Source organism: Helicoverpa armigera, chromosome 1 (assembly GCF_030705265.1).
Source record: "Helicoverpa armigera isolate CAAS_96S chromosome 1, ASM3070526v1, whole genome shotgun sequence".
Taxonomy (NCBI): Eukaryota; Metazoa; Arthropoda; class Insecta; order Lepidoptera; family Noctuidae; genus Helicoverpa; species Helicoverpa armigera.
Window position 1 is genome coordinate 4,176,409 of NC_087120.1, and position 20,205 is coordinate 4,196,613.

At 36.7% G+C, this 20,205-nt stretch overlaps 2 protein-coding genes across 21 annotated transcripts in view; one reads left to right on the forward strand and one right to left on the reverse strand.

The window, feature by feature from the left end:
• LOC110373039 (disco-interacting protein 2) overlaps positions 1–11,779 on the reverse strand; it is a 96,158-nt gene extending 84,379 nt beyond the window's left edge. For 9 of the 10 annotated variants that reach the window (XM_021330150.3, XM_021330148.3, XM_021330147.3 and 6 more), the window contains exon 1: positions 11,541–11,779. In XM_021330150.3, coding sequence (XP_021185825.1) covers positions 11,541–11,628 — 88 coding nt within the window. In that variant the 5' untranslated portion in view covers positions 11,629–11,779. The remainder of the gene's footprint in view (positions 1–11,540) is intronic. The other variant, XM_021330151.3, reaches the window with a different exon arrangement.
• Positions 11,780–13,944: 2,165 nt separating this feature from the next.
• The window catches only part of LOC110373036 (protein phosphatase 1 regulatory subunit 12B), a 53,986-nt gene continuing 47,725 nt past the window's right edge, over positions 13,945–20,205 (forward strand). For 9 of the 11 annotated variants that reach the window (XM_021330132.3, XM_021330136.3, XM_049839392.2 and 6 more), the window contains exon 1: positions 13,946–14,587. In XM_021330132.3, the coding sequence (XP_021185807.1) occupies positions 14,345–14,587 (243 nt within the window). In that variant the 5' untranslated portion in view covers positions 13,946–14,344. Of the gene's footprint in view, positions 14,588–20,205 lie in introns of all 11 variants that reach the window. The other 2 variants (XM_049839400.2, XM_049839389.2) reach the window with 2 other exon arrangements.

The following is a 20,205-nucleotide window of genomic DNA, read 5'->3' on the forward strand; positions in this document are numbered from 1 at the left end:
ACAACGGCCGCACGCTACGGCTTGACTCGCATCTGGCGCAACTCGAGGTGGAACTTGGGAAGATTAGGTGGCACATATTAGGGTTATGTGAAGTTCGAAGAGAGGGGGAGGACACCATAACCCTCGAATCAGGTCCCCTAATGTACTTCCGAGAGGGAGACCAACAATCCCAAGGTGGCGTTGGGTTTCTGGTTAATAAGTCCCTAGCTGATAACGTTGTGGAGGTGTCTAGTGTGTCGAACAGGGTAGCGTACCTTATCATAAAGCTCACCGACAGGTATAGCCTCAAGGTAGTGCAAGTGTACGCACCGACCTCGACACATTCAGACGATGAAGTGGAGGATATGTTTGATGATATATCAAGGGCCCTCCACTTCACTACAAAGACCCATTACACCGTTGTCATGGGGGACTTTAACGCTAAAGTGGGAGTACAGACTTGCGGCGAATCGGCAGTAGGATCCCATGGATTTGGAAGCAGGAATCATAGGGGGCAAATGCTCGTCAACTTCCTCGAACGCGAGGGGCTCTTTTGATGAACTCCTTTTCAAAAGCAGCCCCAAAGGAAGTGGACGTGGCAAAGCCCCGACACTATGACTAAAAATGAGATTGACTTCATCATGACGAACAAGAAGCACATATTCAGAGACGTTTCCGTGATCAATAGGTTTAATACCGGTAGCGATCACCGACTTGTCCGAGGCTCTCTGAATATCAACTTCAAGGCCGAACGTTTCCGTCTGATGAAGGCCAGGCTCCGACCAACACTGCTCCAAACCATGACAGGATCCGAAACGTTCCAGTCAAATTTGGAGAACCGATTTGCCGCCGTGGAAACCACAACAGACGTTAACCAGAACCACGAATATGTGGTTCGGATCCTCAGGAGGAAGGTTCGAGATTCTGTAACATGCAGCGTAAGGGCAAGAAATCAAAGCTTTCGGAAGAGACATTAGGGCTTATGAAGAAACGACGTGAAAACCCGCCTGTCACTTCGTCAGCTAAGCGGGCTCTAAACCAAGAGATCAACAAGCACGTACGACGCGACCTCCGGTACTCCAATACTCTTGCCATTGAAAGAGCAATTGAGCTGAATCGGGGGTCAAAGGTGTTCGTACAATCTCTTGGAAGAAGCCACTTGACGAAGCTGACCACAACAAGTGGAGAAGTCGTTTCTTCGGTGCCGGCAGTCCTTTCGGAAGTGGAAAATTTCTATGGCCGGTTATACGCATCGCATGCATCTCGACCTGATCCCGGAAATGAGGATTCTAGAGCCACATTAACACGCCATTTCACCGAAGACCTGCCAGAAGTCAGCAGTGGCGAGATTGAGATCGCTCTGAGACAGCTCAAAAATGGAAAAGCCCTGGCGAGGATGGCATTACAACAGAGCTTTTAAAAGCAGGAGGTAAGCCCGTACTGGGGGAGCTCCAGAAGCTTTTTAATGCCGTCCTGTTTGAAGGGAGAACTCCAGAGGCGTGGAGTAGGAGTATTGTCGTCCTGTTCTTCAAAAAGGGAGACAAAACCCAGTTGAAGAACTATCGACCCATTTCCCTCCTAAGCCACGTCTATAAGCTGTTCTCAAGAGTGATCACGAACCGACTTGCGCGAAGACTCGACGAATTCCAACCACCGGAGCAGGCTGGGTTTCGAGCGGATACGGCACCATAGACCACATCCACACAGTGCGGCAGATTATACAGAAGACCGAAGAGTATAATCAGCCCCTGTGTCTAGCATTTGTGGACTATGAGAAGGCCTTTGACTCGGTTGAAATCTGGTCTGTTCTGGAGTCCCTGCAGCGTTGTCAAGTAGATTGGCGATACATCCAAGTGATGAGATGTCTCTACGAAGCCGCTACAATGTCCGTCCAAGTACAGAATCAGCAAACAAGGCCCATACCGTTGCATCGAGGAGTGAGACAAGGGGATGTTATTTCCCGAAACTGTTCACTAATGCAATGGAGGATATGTTCAAGACGCTGAACTGGAAAGGACGCGGCATCAACATCAATGGCGAACACATCTCTCACTTGAGATTTGCTGACGATATCGTCATCGTGGCGGAAACGCTGCAGGACCTACAACAGATGCTTAACGACCTGGCTGAATCTTCTCTACGCATCGGCCTACGGATGAACTTGGACAAAACCAAGGTCATGTTCAATGAACATGTTCTACCGGAACCGATTGCGATACACGGCGCCGTTCTCGAAGTTGTTCGGAAATATGTATACCTCGGGCAGACATTGCAGTTAGGTAGAAACAACTTTGAGGACGAGGTGAATAGGAGAATTCAGTTGGGTTGGGCTGCATTTGGGAAGCTACGTCGAGTCCTAACATCGTCGATTCCACAGTGCCTAAAGACAAAAGTCTTCAATCAGTGCGTCCTACCTGTCATGACTTACGGAGCCGAAACGTGGACACTGACGGTACGGCTGGTCCACAAGTTTAAAGTCGCTCAGCGGGCTATGGAAAGAGCTATGCTCGGCGTTTCTCTGAGGGATCGCATCAGAAATGAGGTAATCCGTCAGAGAACCAAGGTCATCGACATAGCCTACCGAATCAGCAAGCTGAAGTGGCAGTGGGCTGGCCATATTAGCCGAAGAACCGATAACCGTTGGGGTAAACGAGTTCTAGAGTGGAGACCGCGCCTCGGCAAACGTAGTGTAGGACGTCCTCAGGCACGGTGGAGTGATGACTTGCGCAAGACGGCTGGCAGGAGCTGGATGCGAGAAGCCGAAAATCGATCTCAGTGGCGTGCACTTGGAGAGGCCTATGTCCAGCAGTGGACTGCGATAGGCTGATGATGTGATGTGGAAGTCAACCCAAACATAGATGGGAAAACGCTAAGCAGATAACGTTGGTGCTGATGACTCCCAATGCATGTTATAATTCAAGGGATATTACTACACGTATTCACAATGTAAGGCTGTTAATTAAGTCTGGCAGTCACAATTATTAAGGCAACGAGGAACTCGTTTAATTAACCGAACTCGACCATTGCACAAATAATAGCGTTTCACACTTCAGTATGATTCACAGAACGGTCTGATATCTTTCAATGTGTGACAGCTTCCATTCGGACTGAATGGTAATATGCGAGCAGTGTGAATTAACTGGCACCTACATTGTCAGGGCAGAATGTGCAATAATGTGCATGATTATTGCTCAGACCTGACTGGCTTTCATATCGAGACAGTCGAAAACTTTGTCCTCTGAATTAGACATAGAGTCATACTTGTTGCTACAACTTTGTGTTATATCCTTCTTCTATTGTATGGTCGCAAATATAACTAAACCGCAAAGCCAATTTCCTGGAATACTGGGTTATTTGTAATATTTTTATGGCTATGTGGTATACTTTGTAGTTTCAGCCTCATTTGTGTTGTTTATCCCTTCAATCCCCGAAACATTTTATCCGATCGATAAAATGTGTTTATAAACTTACCACATATTTTGTAACACGTAACTACTGTTCACTCAACGGTCATAAAACTCGCGTCTCGCAACTCGACTTGCGCATACGCTGCCAACAATTTTATGGCTATCTCGCTGTATGTACTAAGCGTTTGTTGTATGCGTAATCACATTGAATGGTAAGTGTTTGCTTAGGCTGTTATGATATTGTGTACGTGTATTGACTCTGAGCGCGCCTGGCCTGTATGTCCGCTGATTGACTCTTATTACAATGTCTGTATTGAGAAGATAAGACACAGATTGAAATGAATTCTTCAAAAAAATAAAGCATCAACTTAATAGCTCCCTCACTAAGTAGCCTGATTCGGTTAAGTTTGGCTTAGGTAGTTATTAATAAACTTCCATCAATTATCCTGAAAAATTTGGTCAATCATTTTTACACAATTCATAATTTTATGCTTTATTTAGAGATAGTTTGATTGCTGATTCATTTTAGTGCCACATTTATACACTAATCTAAATATTGTACTCAATATCGTCGGTTAAATAGAAAAATGACGTTATTCAGAAAGTACAAATTTTACAGTACAAGCGTTTGAAGTTTTTAATTTCTTTAAAATTCGTTTTTCTATAAAAGTGTTATAATTACATAGAAGTATCATATATCATTTAAAAGGTATTTACATGGGGATTTAGGTGGTGTGTTGTTTAATAATTTATTTTTCGAAATTGAATCATTTCTAGCAAGAAATGACTTTTTTCTACATAAAAAAAATATTTAACAAGGACAGATTTTCTAAAAAAAATTACTTCATAATGGAAAATTGTTTTATTAAGTAAGTTTATTTTTCAATTTGAGATTTTTATAGGATGGTACATCCACTTTAAATTACTTATCATCATCATCTCAGCCATAGGACGTCCACTGCTGAACATAGGCCTCCCCTTAGATCCTAAATAAAATTCCTTAACAAACCCCTATCTTAAAACTAAATTAAATTAAAACTGTCTTATTAGATAAATCAATGGCTAGAATATTATTGAGATCTTTTAATTAAAAGTTGCATCTAAGTTGTATCTTCTATTAATTAAAAGATCTCAATCAACAAATCAGATCAAAGTTTCTCTATGTGATCAAATCCGAAACAAGGAGATCCGTAGATGAACAAAAGACAGCGATATAGCCCACCGGATTAGCAAGTTGATGTGGCAATGGGCAGGCCATATTGCTCGCAGAGCAGATGGCAGATGGGGCCGAAAAGTGCTGGAGTGGAGACCACGGACTAGCAAACGCAGCGTAGGACGTCCACCAACAAGGTGGACAGACCTTATAAAGGTCGCCGTCGACGCTGGATGCAGGTCGCCTCCAACAGGTATCTGTGGAGATCTAAGGGGGAGGCCTATGTTCAGCAGTGGATGTCCTAAGGCTGAAATGATGATGATGATGTATCTAAGAATCAAATAGAGGTACCTACCATTATTTTTATTTTTAGTAACAATTAAAAATCCAAAAACAAAATACTACCAATAATATAGAATAAAAAGCATTAACTTAAAACTTCAATCTTTTCTTAATTAAAAGTAGTCTAAAAATCAAAACTCGTCTAGAAAAATAACAATGGTGGTAAAATAGAAAAAATCAAAAAACAATGAAGTGACAGATTTTCATAGAAGTTTTTATAAAATCTAGGTACTAAATGTGCAAAAACTATATAGAAAAATGCAATTTGTCGAAATATGTCATGCTACTATAACTCCATTTCACAAAACGTAGTCACATTTTTCAAAATGTCCTTTTTCTATTAAATATATTGTCATAGTTGTAGTTAAATTTCAAAGTAACAAGGTAATTTCTCAAAGAAATACATTTTTCTATAATATTTCTTGCTTTTTATAGTCTTATCCAAACGCATTTTTTATATAAGTAGACTCGTTTTAGGTGATAAACTCATTTTCCAAAAAATTTGAAAAATGACATTTTTCCATTTAATCGACGATATGTAAATTGAAAGTACTATAGATGTAACAAAAAAAATATGTTATAATTATTTGCAAGGCTGGTCTTTTGACCAGACCAAAGAATTGCCTATAGTCAGAATAAATTAGTATGTAAGATTTATGATAAATATGTATAATAACACTATAGACACAGGTTTTTTACCTAGTTCAGGCAAATCAAACATAGGCACTTATTTAGAATTAAGCAAAATATTGTAAAATTATGTACAAAGTGAAGTAATAAACGATTTATTTATTTATTTATGTAAATAGTTTTATCAGAGTTTTTATTTTCGGTATTTAAAACGAAGTTACTATAATTTCGTATAAATCGACGTTTATACCCAACAGAACATGATATCAGATATTATACCTGCGACGGCTTTCTTTTCCTACTTAACTAAGATTTTATGTTATTTTGGTAGAGTTCCATTTACAGTATTTTGAGAAGAATTATTCAATGGAAGAAACTATCCAGTCGGAAAAATAAAAGTAACGAGATGCTGACATTAAGCTGAAACTTCGACGACTGGTATATTTCCTATTCAACATGTAAACAAGGTAATTTTTCCATTCTCTGAGATCTTGGAGAGCCCTTATCTGAAAGGGATAACTGAAGTGCTCAAATGAGCTTGGAATTTTGATACGCCAGAAAAAATCCATACTATATTCCCAATATTATTCATCTTATGCTTTCACAGTTTAACAATGATATGATTATAGCTTAAGTTGGGAAGAAGGCCTCAACTGGTCACGGCTGCGACATCGATCTTGATGCTCAAGAACAAAGGGAGTTTAACAGCTTTCTGCAAGCCCTACACCCCTGATTAATACCGGTATGTCGTCAAAAATAATCTAGGTGCAAAATCAAATCGCCCTGTTCGAGTAATGCACGTGAATAACCTAGTTTCAGAATAATCGCTGGATTCAATTACGGTTTCTATTGAACGTGACCATCCATAAGACTATGTCCGAAGTTCGGCCGTTTTATATTATGGTGCCGTGTTCCGGAAGCCTGCGGCAGTTACTGCGTGTCATGTCTTGTCATTGACTTCCAACGACAGGTCGCCGGAGCGATGCCCCTATGCTGACCTCTCTATTTAGGGATTAAATTTTGCATAATATATTAAGCTTTTATTGCTAGCAACTGTGATAAGAAATGTGAATATTTTTGGAAGTTTTTTTTTTGCAAATAAAACTCTACAATACTGTACCTGTATTGTAAAGTTTTATTTTTATCATTATTTCGGTAGCTGGCCACGAGTGAGTAGTACTAGTAACTTCGGAAAAAAATGTTTATAAAAAAGATATAGATCCATGGAAAAAAGGTTCTTTTGCAGAATTTTAATATTAGTGTATAATTTTGAAGTCGGCTTCAATAAAAGCGCCAGTGTTTCAGACGGGAACGCACGGCACTCGACTCGCAAGCCTTGGAGCCACTCGTGTCCACATATCTATACACGTTACACGTAGATTCATACAATTCGTTGTGTTCGACAGCGTGGAATGTTCTAGCTTCTTTTTTTGTCTTTCGCTTTATTTCTATTTTATATCAAGTCAGTATTTCCTAATGTCGACTTATGGATCGATAATTTGCTGAACAACTGTTTGGTTATACTTATTCCTTCTCCAGCCGACAGCATATTATACATTTCATAAACTAGACTTGATTTCTCAGTAAAAAACAATACCTACATCGTGGTTAACTATCAGTATTTTGTAAACAACAACTCCACAGAGAATATCAACTTGTTTTATATTATATGTGAGAAGCGTAATACTGACCACAACCCGGCTTAGTCAGAACGAGTCATGACGACAAAACGGGTTAGGTGATGCGTCATTTTAGCAAAAAGAAAGAGGTCGTATATGCCTGCGCACGAGTTGACTAGCAGAACAGTACAGTAAAATAATAAGGATAAATTGTCTGCTAGATTTCGTATAACAAAATAATGTTTAGTTTATTTTAAGACCCAATACCTTCTATGAAACTAACAGAGACACAAAGTCTACCTTATTAATAACAAATATGCCAGGTTCCTGTAAGACCAATCTTTCTAGAGAATATATCATCAATTTTGCAAAAAGGATATCTTAAGTCTCAAAGGTCAATCCTTTTGCGAGACAGAGGCAGTCGGAACGTCGAGTCTTTTGAGCATACAATCTTGTTTGATATAGCATGTGTTTGAATCGGATTGCCATGTTTCTGAGGTGTAAATACGTACCGGTACCTACTCGTTTATTTTGAGTTGCAACTTTTATTGGGTATTACCTTCTGTCATAGGACGACAATAAAATATTTCTTTTGACGATTCGAAATCCTTTACGAAAAGGGTAGCGTTAAGTCGCAGCCTATCAATAATGAGAAGAACTAATACTTATTATTAATCTCATACTCCATTTACTAAACGAGTAGATCCTAAAACGTGAATACAATTTTCCAGCCTATGTAAAGTCTAAATAGTAAATACATTCCTCGTTAGTTAGGTACAACATCAGCAAACTAGTAGACTGACCACAAAACGCTGCCATGGCTTTCAAAATCCAGTGGAAACACGAATGCCTCTAATTCAACCTAATTGGTTCGTTGAGTTGAATTAAAATAGTTTTATTTGTTATACAAAATTATTTGTCATTGATGGTCTATGTTTTGGTAGAGTTTCATATAAATTGCAAGTTGAAATATCATCATCATCATCTGCCTAGCCTTTTCCAAGCTAAGTTGGGCAGCGTTTTACAAGGAGAGGACCAAATCCCTCAATATTAAAATTAAACCAGATTCTCTTGCAGATATCGACAATTCATATTGACGAATTCATTACTATGAGAGAATTTATAAATTATAAATAAACATAATCAACAGTCGTGCGTATGCGCACGTTTATTGATTTAATCGTGAAAACGTCGGCAGTTACATTTGAAACATAACTTGTAAAGCATATTTAGCGGAGTCCGTATGGAGTTAAATATAAAATATTCAGTTTACTGGGTAATTAAATAAAAACAATGCAATAATAAATAAAGTAGAAGTAAAGAGGTTGTTGATGTCTTAGCTTGCAATATATCGAATATTGCAAGCTAAGACATCATATGAGTAACAAACATATTATTGTAATATGATATAGAGAAAATAAGTGTTTCGCATTATACGCTCGCGTTCCCAATTGAATTATTGAACAGGTGTCACCGGTAACCACACCTGTCACAGTATAATATTACCGTTTATCGCTTGATAATGCATTAAGTAAGATATTGTTAAGCAACTCTATGCAATCACATGCGATTTGCTTTTCACTTTGATTGCATATTTTCAGGGTTGTCTCCAATTTTGTAAGCTGTTATTTGTTTACTTTTAAAATAAATTAATTAAGAATTACGTCCAATTCAGATGTATAACTCAATCATTTTACCTGTAACATGGTACATCCAGTACGTAAATGAAGTAAAGCTCCTTTGTTTGTAATTAATACTGTTGATAAACACGAGAGCCGAGAGGATGAATGCAATATGATTTTAATCCGAATATGTTTTTAATCAAAATAGTGGATTAATATTTTTCCAGCAGAATAAATCGCACTCGAACTCAAAATAAAATAAATGTAAGCTTGTTAACATCGTTGTTTCTGGTTTATATTTAATAGAATCAGTGAATTATCCAATAAAAAAATATTCGTAGAGAAATAAATAGTCGATCGGATGAATGGTAAATGAATCAAGCACAATTTATTTTCATAGTCGTATCGCATAAGAATTCGCAACTGCATGCGCAATTAATGGCTGTCAAACACAAATGTTTTTATTATGTGGCAGTAAAACAAAACAAATAAACAAACATAAAAATGCAACATTCGCATCGCGGCGCAGCTTTTCACACTATCATTTATTGCATAATTAATATTCCACTTGTTTTAGTGAAATAATAATACCGCAATAAATAACATGTGACGGATAAAGAAAAAGCATGCTCTCCTCAGTCAACGTTCATCGTTGGATTCTGATAATTTCGAAACAAATGGAGTCTTAACTATCATTAGTCAAATGTAAGGCAAAGAGCACGCCTTTTCCTTATATAAATAAAAAAATATGATGAGGTCGTAAAAAAATGATATTTCAATTGATGTTATGTACACGGTTTCATGAAAGACAGCTTTACACGGAATCTTTTATTAGAAACCTTTTACCGGCGGTTAATTTAGTTTGTTGAATATGGAGCTAAACGAGCACTCCTATTGGCCTCATAGTCCAAAAATATCGGTTACTGAACCCAATTTCGCAAGCGCGAAATATTATTTTAAATGAGTTCCCAATTTACACAGTGCAAATGAGAAGCGCATGGAATTTCTGCAAACTCGCAGACCAACAAGTCCCGAAGTTGGTCTACGAAATTATTGCATCAAATTTTATCTTAAACGTTTTAACGTTTACCAAAACACTATGTTCAGCGTCGACTCGATTTCACGGCCGGAAAACCAGAACTATTTAGTGGGATAAATTTTAATACTTTTACATACGTGTTTTAGGATTTATATATTTTTTAAGCAGCTCCAGGAAATAATAGCAATAAATTTTCTAAAAGAGCTTGTTGGGGGCATACCATGTTAAGGATAACTTAAAAAAAAATATGAATATATAGAATTTTTTATTCCACTAATTTAACAATGAAGTGATAGTGCTACCAAATAGAATATAATTTTTTTTTTTCTTATTCCTAATCTATTTTCTATTCCTTTGTATTTTTTATAAGCTCTACAACTCAGGCCTATTTCATAATTCTTCATAATTTAAGAGGGCCACCCTATCCAGCTCTTACCATTATCCCTTATTTTTTTCAGTGATCAATTAGTACATCATATGAAGACTCTTTAAACTACGTTTGTTCAGATATTTTGTACTTAATGTTGAAATGGGAAACTTAGTATTTATCTTCTATGAAAAGGACTAGCATGTTTAACTCTTTGAAAGTTCACTTCATTCAAAGGCTAGCTTGAATAGCCACTCAAATAATCATATTAACATAACAAACCAAATTGACCACCCGACGGTAACATGAAAACATAATCTTTCTATAAAAAGATTCAAATAATTAAGATCCGTCTAGGGGTGGTACCATTTATAACATTAAATTCTTTGTGAAATATTCAAAGGACTAAAATTTTTATATGTATAAGGGGATGGGCATACAGAATAAATAGGTACATCCTAATAAGAATCCCGGTCACCTTATTTCAGAAGTCATCACATTGCTATTTTTATTACTAATACACTGATAATGAAAATATAATCTCTGTTTTTGCAAACATACTATCTACCTAAGTACTTGTATGTAAGACAGTTATAATCAATTCAAGGAACATCTAATGAAGGAAGCCTAAAACCAGCACAATCTTGATGCCTCTAACTTCCTGCAGTTGTAAAGGATAGCACTAAATTGAGTGTATAAACTTGCAAAGGATATGAGTAATTTATTCTTACCAACTTGACCACAGTTGGGATGATTTGTACACAAAGAACCAACAATGAGTAGGTTGTATTGGCTCATAATACGAGCACTGATAATCAGAGAAGTAACACTAAATATTCTCATAAGAAACCATGGTAAATCCTGTTATGATTTGCGTCGAAAGTTTTGAGTTATACTTTTAAACAAGTTCCAAGAGTATTATGGGACCAGAGACGAGTCGTCCGAAGGGTTAAAACGCTCGGTAAGTGCCCGACAGACTTGTTCTGGTTACAACAAAAGTAAGAACGATACAAAGTTGCGAGTAAGTAAAGCGTATTCTAAGAAGCGTCGTCGTCTCGTGCAGTGTGTTGCATTCCTTAGTACGCCATGTGTGACAACGTAACTATTCGAGCGTGAACACCTAACATACATAACTTTATCACAACATATCAAAATCAACCACTGTAAACTCAAACCCATACTTTATTTACCGAAGACATCAGCTGGAGAACTGCGTGATTTAAACTTATTTCCAACAGAAAACTATCATAAAAATATTGTAATAAATTCCAGAAAGTTCTAATAAATAATAAAAAATAAACTAATTTACAAAAAAAAATAATCTAAATTAACAAATTATCGATCTACAAGCTACGAGTAACGCAGACATACTGCATTCTTACCTTCGGATAACTCCAAGTCTAGTTCTGCTAACTTGTCCCTTACTTCCTCCGGCAACTTTAATATATCAACACTTAAGTCAGCCATCATGGCAAAGCACTTTTCTCACACAAAACAAATAAAGTTAACTATTACAATTCAAGACACCATCGTGACACATGGCCATCTTGAATTTTGAATAATTTCTGACTCCGACTCGCAAACTACTGATACTGTTCGTGAACGCCAGAGACCGCTAGCGAAGGGCAAGTTGGTAGGTTTGTTCTCATTGAACAAAAAACTTACTCCAACTTTGTAAGGAGCCTAAAATAATTATTTATTTTTAAGCTAGATAGTGGTATTAATTAACTTGATTTATTTATATAAAATTGAAGCGAATTGGATTTAAAATTTTGTAAACCAAATGTTTTTTATTTTTAAAGCTTAATGTTGCCATGTCTAAATCAACAATACTGGTATTCTCGACAGGGTTAATTATTTTAAGTGGCATCTAAACTACAGCAATACTGGTCAATGTTACAATAAAAAAAATACAATTTTATTCGATAAAAGATAATTTGCAATGATTAATTTAGTTCATAAATTAGAACAATGTCGTAATCAAGCGCAATTTAACTGACTGTCTAGTCTAGGGCGTCAGAAAAGTTTTAAAAAGTATTGTTTCAATGTATGTAGATATAACAGGCCAGTTTTTAAGTTTGTTGTACCGATTTTTTCACCCCATTCTCAGAAAACTTTACAACAAATCTATATTTCTTGAAAACATTACTATTGAGATAAAACACTAAATTAATTAACAAAGTCACGATAAAAATAGTAGATATGCCAAAACGTTGTATCACACAGTTATCATCCTTGACTGTCCTTGAGCCACTACTAAGCGTGGCCTATACGTTGTGGGTAATAATCATTCATAAAAAATAACACAAGGTGTTTAAACTAAATGAGTTAAAAACACTTGTGAAACACTCTTAATGAAAATATAAATATAAGCTAAAGCTGTGTGCGTTGGTATGTGTGGCACTATCTTTTTTCGCAACAAGTTTGTAGAGTTTCTTATATCTCAGAATTTGGTGACTTTAGTTGTAAGCTGTTATAAGTTGCTACGAGGATTACAGTTATGCTTATTGAGAAATTCTTAGTAATGTGTTTATTTTTTTAAAAACTCGTGAGCAGAAAGTGCAATTTTAATGCGAAGTGTTATCGTACTCGTAATACTAACTTTTAAATCAGTAGATAATAAAAAAATCTTTGCCTTGTGGAACCCTGTATGTAAAGGTAGTACTTAGTTACTAACCCAGTAGTTTGCTTTGATGGCTGCCTACTTTAGCTGAAGAAAACGACTTGCATTGTTGTGATGGGATAGTTGGACAGAAGCGATACTGCGTCTTAACTAGCTCTACCACGACGAAATCCAAATAACCTGTCTGTGATTTAATTACGTTTTTTATTAAGTTATTAGTCTCTTGTTTTTATTAGTGTCTTGTTTTCTCAAATAGTTTGGAAGCTACATTCAAGAGTGCAATGGGTCCATCGTTTTTTGCATATCTTTATTCCCATTTTAAATAAAACAAAAAAGCTATTTCCCAAGATAGGGATCGGGAAAAAGAGATAAGATTAATTTACTGACGACCTCGATGGCGCAATGGTCATCATGCCGGACTGCCGAACCTGGGGTCCCGGGTTCGATTCCCGGTTCGGTCGACATGTGTGTGTAGAGCATGCTTGTTGGCCGTGGTCTGGGTGCTACAATATGTATTTACAAATATGTATATATGTAGCTATATGTAGTTTATCAGTTGTGTTAGCTCCCATAACACAAGTTAATAAATAACTTACCATGGGGCTAACCGACCGTGTGTGAAAAGGTGTCCCGACATATTATATTATATTATATATATATATATTATATATACGTGAGTGAGTGGTGAAATTAAACTATCCAGGACTCTACCTGTGAGTAGGTAAGGTCCTAGTGCGCTGTCTATTTTTAGGTTGTGCATAATGATTTCTTTTTCATCTGTAGGGAAAAGAAAGAAAAAAAAATGATTTGGAAGTTTGGGGTTTGTACTTAATTATTAGTGAGGTGCGACTGCTTGATAGCTTGTTTCGTATTTTTGAACCATTATTTTCTCCCACATTAGCAAAATGGTAGTTTCAATCGGTTAAACTTCTTTTAAGTCGGTACTTAGCTATTCGTAAACCATTTTATACGACTTTACTAAGTTATAAGTATAAAAAAAAGTTTTATAGTTATATTTTATTCAAATTCCCCGCCAAGTGTAGGAGGTGTAATTTTGGCACAAATCTCAATCAATTTGTCGAGAATATCAGCTTGAATACGAAGTACGTTTTCTGTTACTATTTCATTATAAGGTTAATTTTTGTGTTATGGCAATGTAGTAACATTGTTGTGCTAGGTGGCGCTAGGCGTTTTCTTCTTCCGTCAGTCTCATTCGCTGCCTAGTTTTTCTTTTTGCATTCGGTGTACTTTATTAGTCTGTTTAAATTTATTCTTGTAATGGCTGCCACGCTAAATGTCTAGCTTATTGGTTATGTCATGTACATAGAATCGGAGTCCGGATGTGCAATTCGTATAATTCAACAAGTGTGTGGAACAATGGTCGCGTGAATGCTTCTTAGTATCATTCTCCCTGGAACGTTTCCTCTTTCATGTTTCCTTTTTTGGCAATTAAGTTATGGACTCGGCGTTTGTGTTCTGTATGCAGTAAAAACACAATCTATGCCCCGTGAAAAGTGCTCACATGGACCATATTGAGTGTTAAGTGGTTTGTCGAGAGTCAAAATGACGGATAATAGGTCTTCGTCAGCGTTGTTCAAGAGAGCGGAGCAGTTGAAGAGATGGGAAGAATCGGACACGAACAAGCAGTCCCCAACGCCGCGGCGGGCTTCAAGAATTCAGTTCTCATCGGGGATCGTGTTTTTGGCTGCCTGTACGGCTGGCGACAAAGATGAAGTGCAACGACTGTTGAAAAGAGGCGCCGACATTAACACCGCCAATGTGGATGGCCTCACCGCTCTTCATCAGGTAAGAATCCTATCATATGATACTATTAAGTTTTTATAAAGTTTTTCCATGTCCACACTTTGACATTTGACACACTTCCCACCTATATTTTTGAAAAATATTTTGCTAAAATCTAATGAACTGACAGTACAATGACATATACTGTGGTCAAAAGTTTGGTCAGTGGGCCACCATAGGGGTGGATTTCCTATGTATTATAACAACTAGGCTTGTTAATGAGAAAGATGTGGTTATTTGGAACATGTGAAAACATTTAACAAGTTGTTTGGATATGTTGTCTTGTGGGAACTCCATGTACTCTAGTTTAATACACTCTTTTTGTTCAAATTCTGGTATCAATCCATTTTGAACGGTGTCTATTGGACTTTAAAAACTTCTATAATACTTAAAATAATGTAATCTTAGTACAACAACATTGTTTAGATAACTTTTTGATTAGCATCTTTCATTAAAAAAATTATAAGAAGAAGTAAACCAATTAGAACCTCTAAATTTGTCTATAAACAAGGGTTTTGTAACTTTTTCATGAACTCACTGACATAAACTAGAAAGTGACCAAGACCCGAGTTCACCGGCAACTTTAACAGTTGTTTTATAAAATGGGCGGTTATGTCATTGGTAAATTGGGGCCTAAATATATTCTAAGTGTTAAGGAAAGACCATGGGTCACCCTTGGCTTGTAATTTTCTATGGCATGTAATGTAAGATCATACAGATTTACATGTCAGAAAGACCAGGTAGGTAATTGGGATGAGGTCAGATGGGCTGCCATTACTTGTAAAACACTGGTACTCAGTACTGCATCTGGTAAGACTGGAAGCCAACCGCAATATAGTTGGGAAACAGCTAGAGATGAAAGATTGGATGAACAGTCAAAACTGAGGATAACAAGAAAAGTCCATGTTCTCGGTTATGCTCATCCATGAATCGTATGGATGCAATACTTGAAATGTCAAATATATATTTTCTCGTTAAAAGAATACTGTTCACTTAAACTATGAAAAAATGGGTTGTTTTATGAAAAGGACAGAATTAATAGCGAGCAATGTATTTTGAAAAAATATAAAAGTAAGTGGGAAATAATGAAAATGTTCATAGAAAAAAAATAAACGTTGGGGATAGTTACAAAATAGGCATTAATTACATATCGGATTGCTGATCGTACTCAGCAATCAGGTGACTTAGATACAGGGGAATATGACAACCAAAATATGAAATAATTACCATTTCCCAAATATTTTTAATTGTTGTTAACAGCATAATAAACATGACTTTTTATTTATGTCTTGAACAATACATATTGTGTTTGATACATAACATAGGTAGATACAAGATAGTTAATGTTAAGCATGAGTAGTCACAATATCAATAGAAATTTACAACTAGGAAATATGTTCCAAATTATGCTTTTTTTCAATTTATTTACATAAGTATGTAAGTACGCTATGATCTATACTAATATTATAACAGGAAAACTTTGTTTGTTTGGTTGTAATGGACAAACTCAAAAACTACTGGACCGTTTTTAAATATTCTTTCACCATTAGAAAGCTATATTATATTGCGAGTAACATAAGCTATATTTTATGCCGGTGCGGGCAGTAGCTCCCATGGGACGCGGGTGAAACCGTGGGAAAAAGGCTAGTTTGCAGTACAATGATATCCCTAACAGTTCAAAAATTTTTACTGCCAAATATACTACTTTTCCCTAAAATGTTATAAACAGGCAGGAAACTAAAAATATATTTATTAAAACCACATTGTATCACCATAATGGCATCACTGTATCAGATTGTTTTTGCAAAATGTTTACAATTTAACCATTTAAAGGAACAACAAATATAGCCTTTCCAAAGATGTTTTTAAATATTTTTAACCAACTACCTAAAAATGAAAAAGTTTTCAATGTAGCAGAAATGATTCAGTTTCTTGACTCTTACACCTTTACAAAACTGCAAGCACATACACTTTGTTCTACTGAAATGACATGCATTGAAGGTTTAAGATTGTGTACTTATTTAATTACTTTATTTATTAATATCTTTAAGTATTGATGATGATAGTATGGTAATGTATGATTTCTCTCACTAATCTTAATATTAAGTTGACATCAATAAGCATTTCGTACATCATGTTTTTCATTTCTTTCACTTGTTAAGTTGCAAATCGAATATGGAAAAATTCAGTTCTTCTGACCATCCCCATATTAACAAAACAAATATTGAAGGAATTCCATATCGGTAATAATGCATCACATCTAATTCGATTCAAATTTGGGTGTAGATCTTCAGCCAGGCTTCAGTTCTGTACATACCATTTTTTTATACACTAGCTTTTTCCTGTGATTCTTCCTTTTGGATTTAGGGTACAGCCCGTTCCGGGACCATGCTATGATCATATGAGATTATAGACGTTGGATTCAGGTCACCTCCAACAGGTATCTGTAGAGATCTGAGGGGGAGGCCTATGCTCAGCAGTGGACGTCCTATGGCTGAGATGAATATTTCGAAATTACACTTTTAATACTGTAGATGTGACATTCATGACTGCCTCGTTGGTCTATTAGTCGCAAGCGCGGCTGCTGTGCTCGAGGTCTAGGGTTCGATTCCCGGATCGGGCCGAAATCGCTTTGTGGGTTTTTTTTAACTTTCACAAAGCAGCCCATAGTCTGGAAGTTGGTGATTGATTCACCCGTGCATCGGAGAGCACGTAAATGTCGGTCCTGCGCCTGATCTCTTTCCGGTCGTGTCGGATTACCGTCCCATCGAGTTATGAGAGTGAAGGAATAGGGAGTGCACCTGTGTCTGCGCAAATGGTCGTGCACTATAATATGTCCTGCGCAGCTGGCTGATCTCCTTAAGTGAGAACAGCCGTCGTGGCCGAAATCGGCCGTGGACGCCATTATATTATGTGTCATACAATCCTGTTCACATCTTTTCGTTTGTGTAAAATTTCGCAAAGTATGTTCGCGGAACCCCCATGGAAAATTTAAATGTACACCTGCGATTTCGTAATTATAGAGTCAGCCAAACGGTAACCCTTCCGCCTTTGTTTATTATGAAGGTATTATTTCAAAGAAATATTACCATACACATGCTTGCAGGCGGCAGTGTCCAGTTACATAAAGATCATGCTTAATGATGCGATCTTGCAGTAAATATGAATTAATGTTTTACATCAACCAGGTATTACTGAGTAGGTTAGGGATCATAAATAATTAGTAAATAACAATCTGATTTCAATGCGACAGATACCTTCAAAGAACAATAAGAAATAAACTAGGACTAAAGTTTTACATCATAGATAATGTTACTGCAGTCACTTTTTACCCTACTTCCAAGAAGGATAACGTTTTTCGCGCATATTTTTCATATTTAAATGCATGTAATATTCTTATTGTACATTAAAACAAGCTATTAAACTATTCAATCATTCACATCATTCTGTAGTAATTTTTGGCATTCAATAAAATTAATAAATAACTAAACTACTTCGCACATCAGGATAAAAAATAGCTAGGTTGCGCTTTCCTTGATAAATGGGCTAGAACTTTCTCAAATCGGACCAGAAGTTCCTGATATTAGCGCGTTCAAGCGAATAAACAAACTCTTCATGCTTCAGTTTTATGATAGTGTAGCATCGATGTTATAGTATTTGTTGTTGGTGATATAAAAGTAAGAAAATTAATTGAGCTTATTTTTGTAGCTCAAACAAGACTTTAATCGATATAGTTCTAATGGACTTCCGCAAATCGGTGTTTCGAATAGAACGCGGCATACCAAGTCACGTGTGTCGGTTTAGCACTCGGAATAACTTTCGATTGTTTCGACCGAACACAACGTCACCGGTACAGAATTAGAATCTGACTGTCTACAGCACTATCTCATACGTCAGCGCGTACATTGCCGGCTCATATCGAAGCGACGCGTCCGCTGTCATCTGCTGCAGCGGCGTTGTACAAGTACCGAGTTGAGATTACCGATGTCGTAATGTATTTAGTTTTAATGAATTTAAGAAGTCTGCTCGTGTAATTAAAAGTCGTTGAGCTATTCTTATCCAAGTGAATTTATCGCACGAAGGTACTCGCACGTATTGCACTCTGTGTTAGCTATGTCAATAAATCCCATAAAGAAAGTTGTGGGTGGTAATGGCCCTTTGACCAGAGTTAAAAGTGCTATTAAAACAATCTAAGGTCGTAGGGTAGACCCGCCCACTCACAAGATTTGTCTAATAAGCCAGTCAGTGACCGCAGGAAGGTATTAATAAGTTTTAATAGGGACAATTAATGTTCTCCCGTAGTTCGCGTCTTAGCGTTTAACCGTATGACTATATTGACTTAAAAGGTCATCCTTCTAAACAAATAAATTAGTTGTTTTGCGTTGCAAAATAGTTTGATAATTATAAGTTCACATAATTCGTGAAAGGGTAAGATGCAACGATATTTTTCCTAAAAGAAAAATGCTTCGACGGTAGCCAACAAATCCAAAGTGAAAATTGTTGAACAGCTTTGAATTGCTGGTTACAGGAAACATTGATGTGGAAGTCATTATGGAGTATATTTAGCAGAACTCGCCATCGCCAGAAGTTACTTTACTTAGCAACGTTTTAACAACTTTGCAATATTTTTATGGTAGGCTTGCATCTTTGTCGTAGAACTCAAAACTTCCAAGATCTCTCACTGAAACTGTAACAGGTTCTTTAATAAATTCTTAGCGATGATCAGCTAGATGGACGGGATTTATTTTTCACACAGATGTATCCTATATGGTTTTGACCTTATGTAGTTCATCCCTCAGATTACTGATCTGCGTCAGTAGCACGTACTAACGCGTTTCTGTTAGCTGATCACATGCGAGCTGTCAATTGCAACTTAATACAAACGCCTCATTTGTCGACATAACTCCAAAACAGACAATCTGGCAACATTCCGTACATTTCGCGAATTCCTTACGTAAATAGACTATTGAGATCATAACCCTAGTGTTGGGTGTTACAGTGGGCATGGTTCGTCGTAGGTATTCTTGAAATTGCAACGCCGCATGGTTTCAGCTGCGAATAGATCGTACATTACTTCTAATGCGATACTCTATTGTTAGTGTTTAATTGTAACCAACTCTTCTTAACGTGCAACTTTCTACCTCAAGATTTACTGAGAGTAAATTGAGTTTTACGAAAGTTCGCCATTCATACGTAGCACATGACAGTATAAGATGCAGTATAGCAAAATTGTGTATCGCAACTGGCTCGCTACGAGCTGCGAGTTTCGTTATGTAGTTAGCAGGGGTTTGCATTGCACTGCATCGTCCGTCTGCAAACTTTTTATCAATAACCCGTCCACGAGGGTTATTTTATGTAGATTAAGTAGATCCTTAATACAGTATTTTCGAATCCATTGATAGTTTTTTGTGACTTAAGGTACAAAATATAGTCTACTAATATAGTATAATAATAGTGCTATTACATTTATGAATATGCCGATATAATTATTGTTTTATAAGATTAAATCAGAATATAATTTGTAAAGGTGAAGGTGTGTACAATGATAGAATATGCTCTCCCATATTAGATCACCCGCATGTCGTAGATATCTGAATAAGCCTTTATACTAACGACTGAAT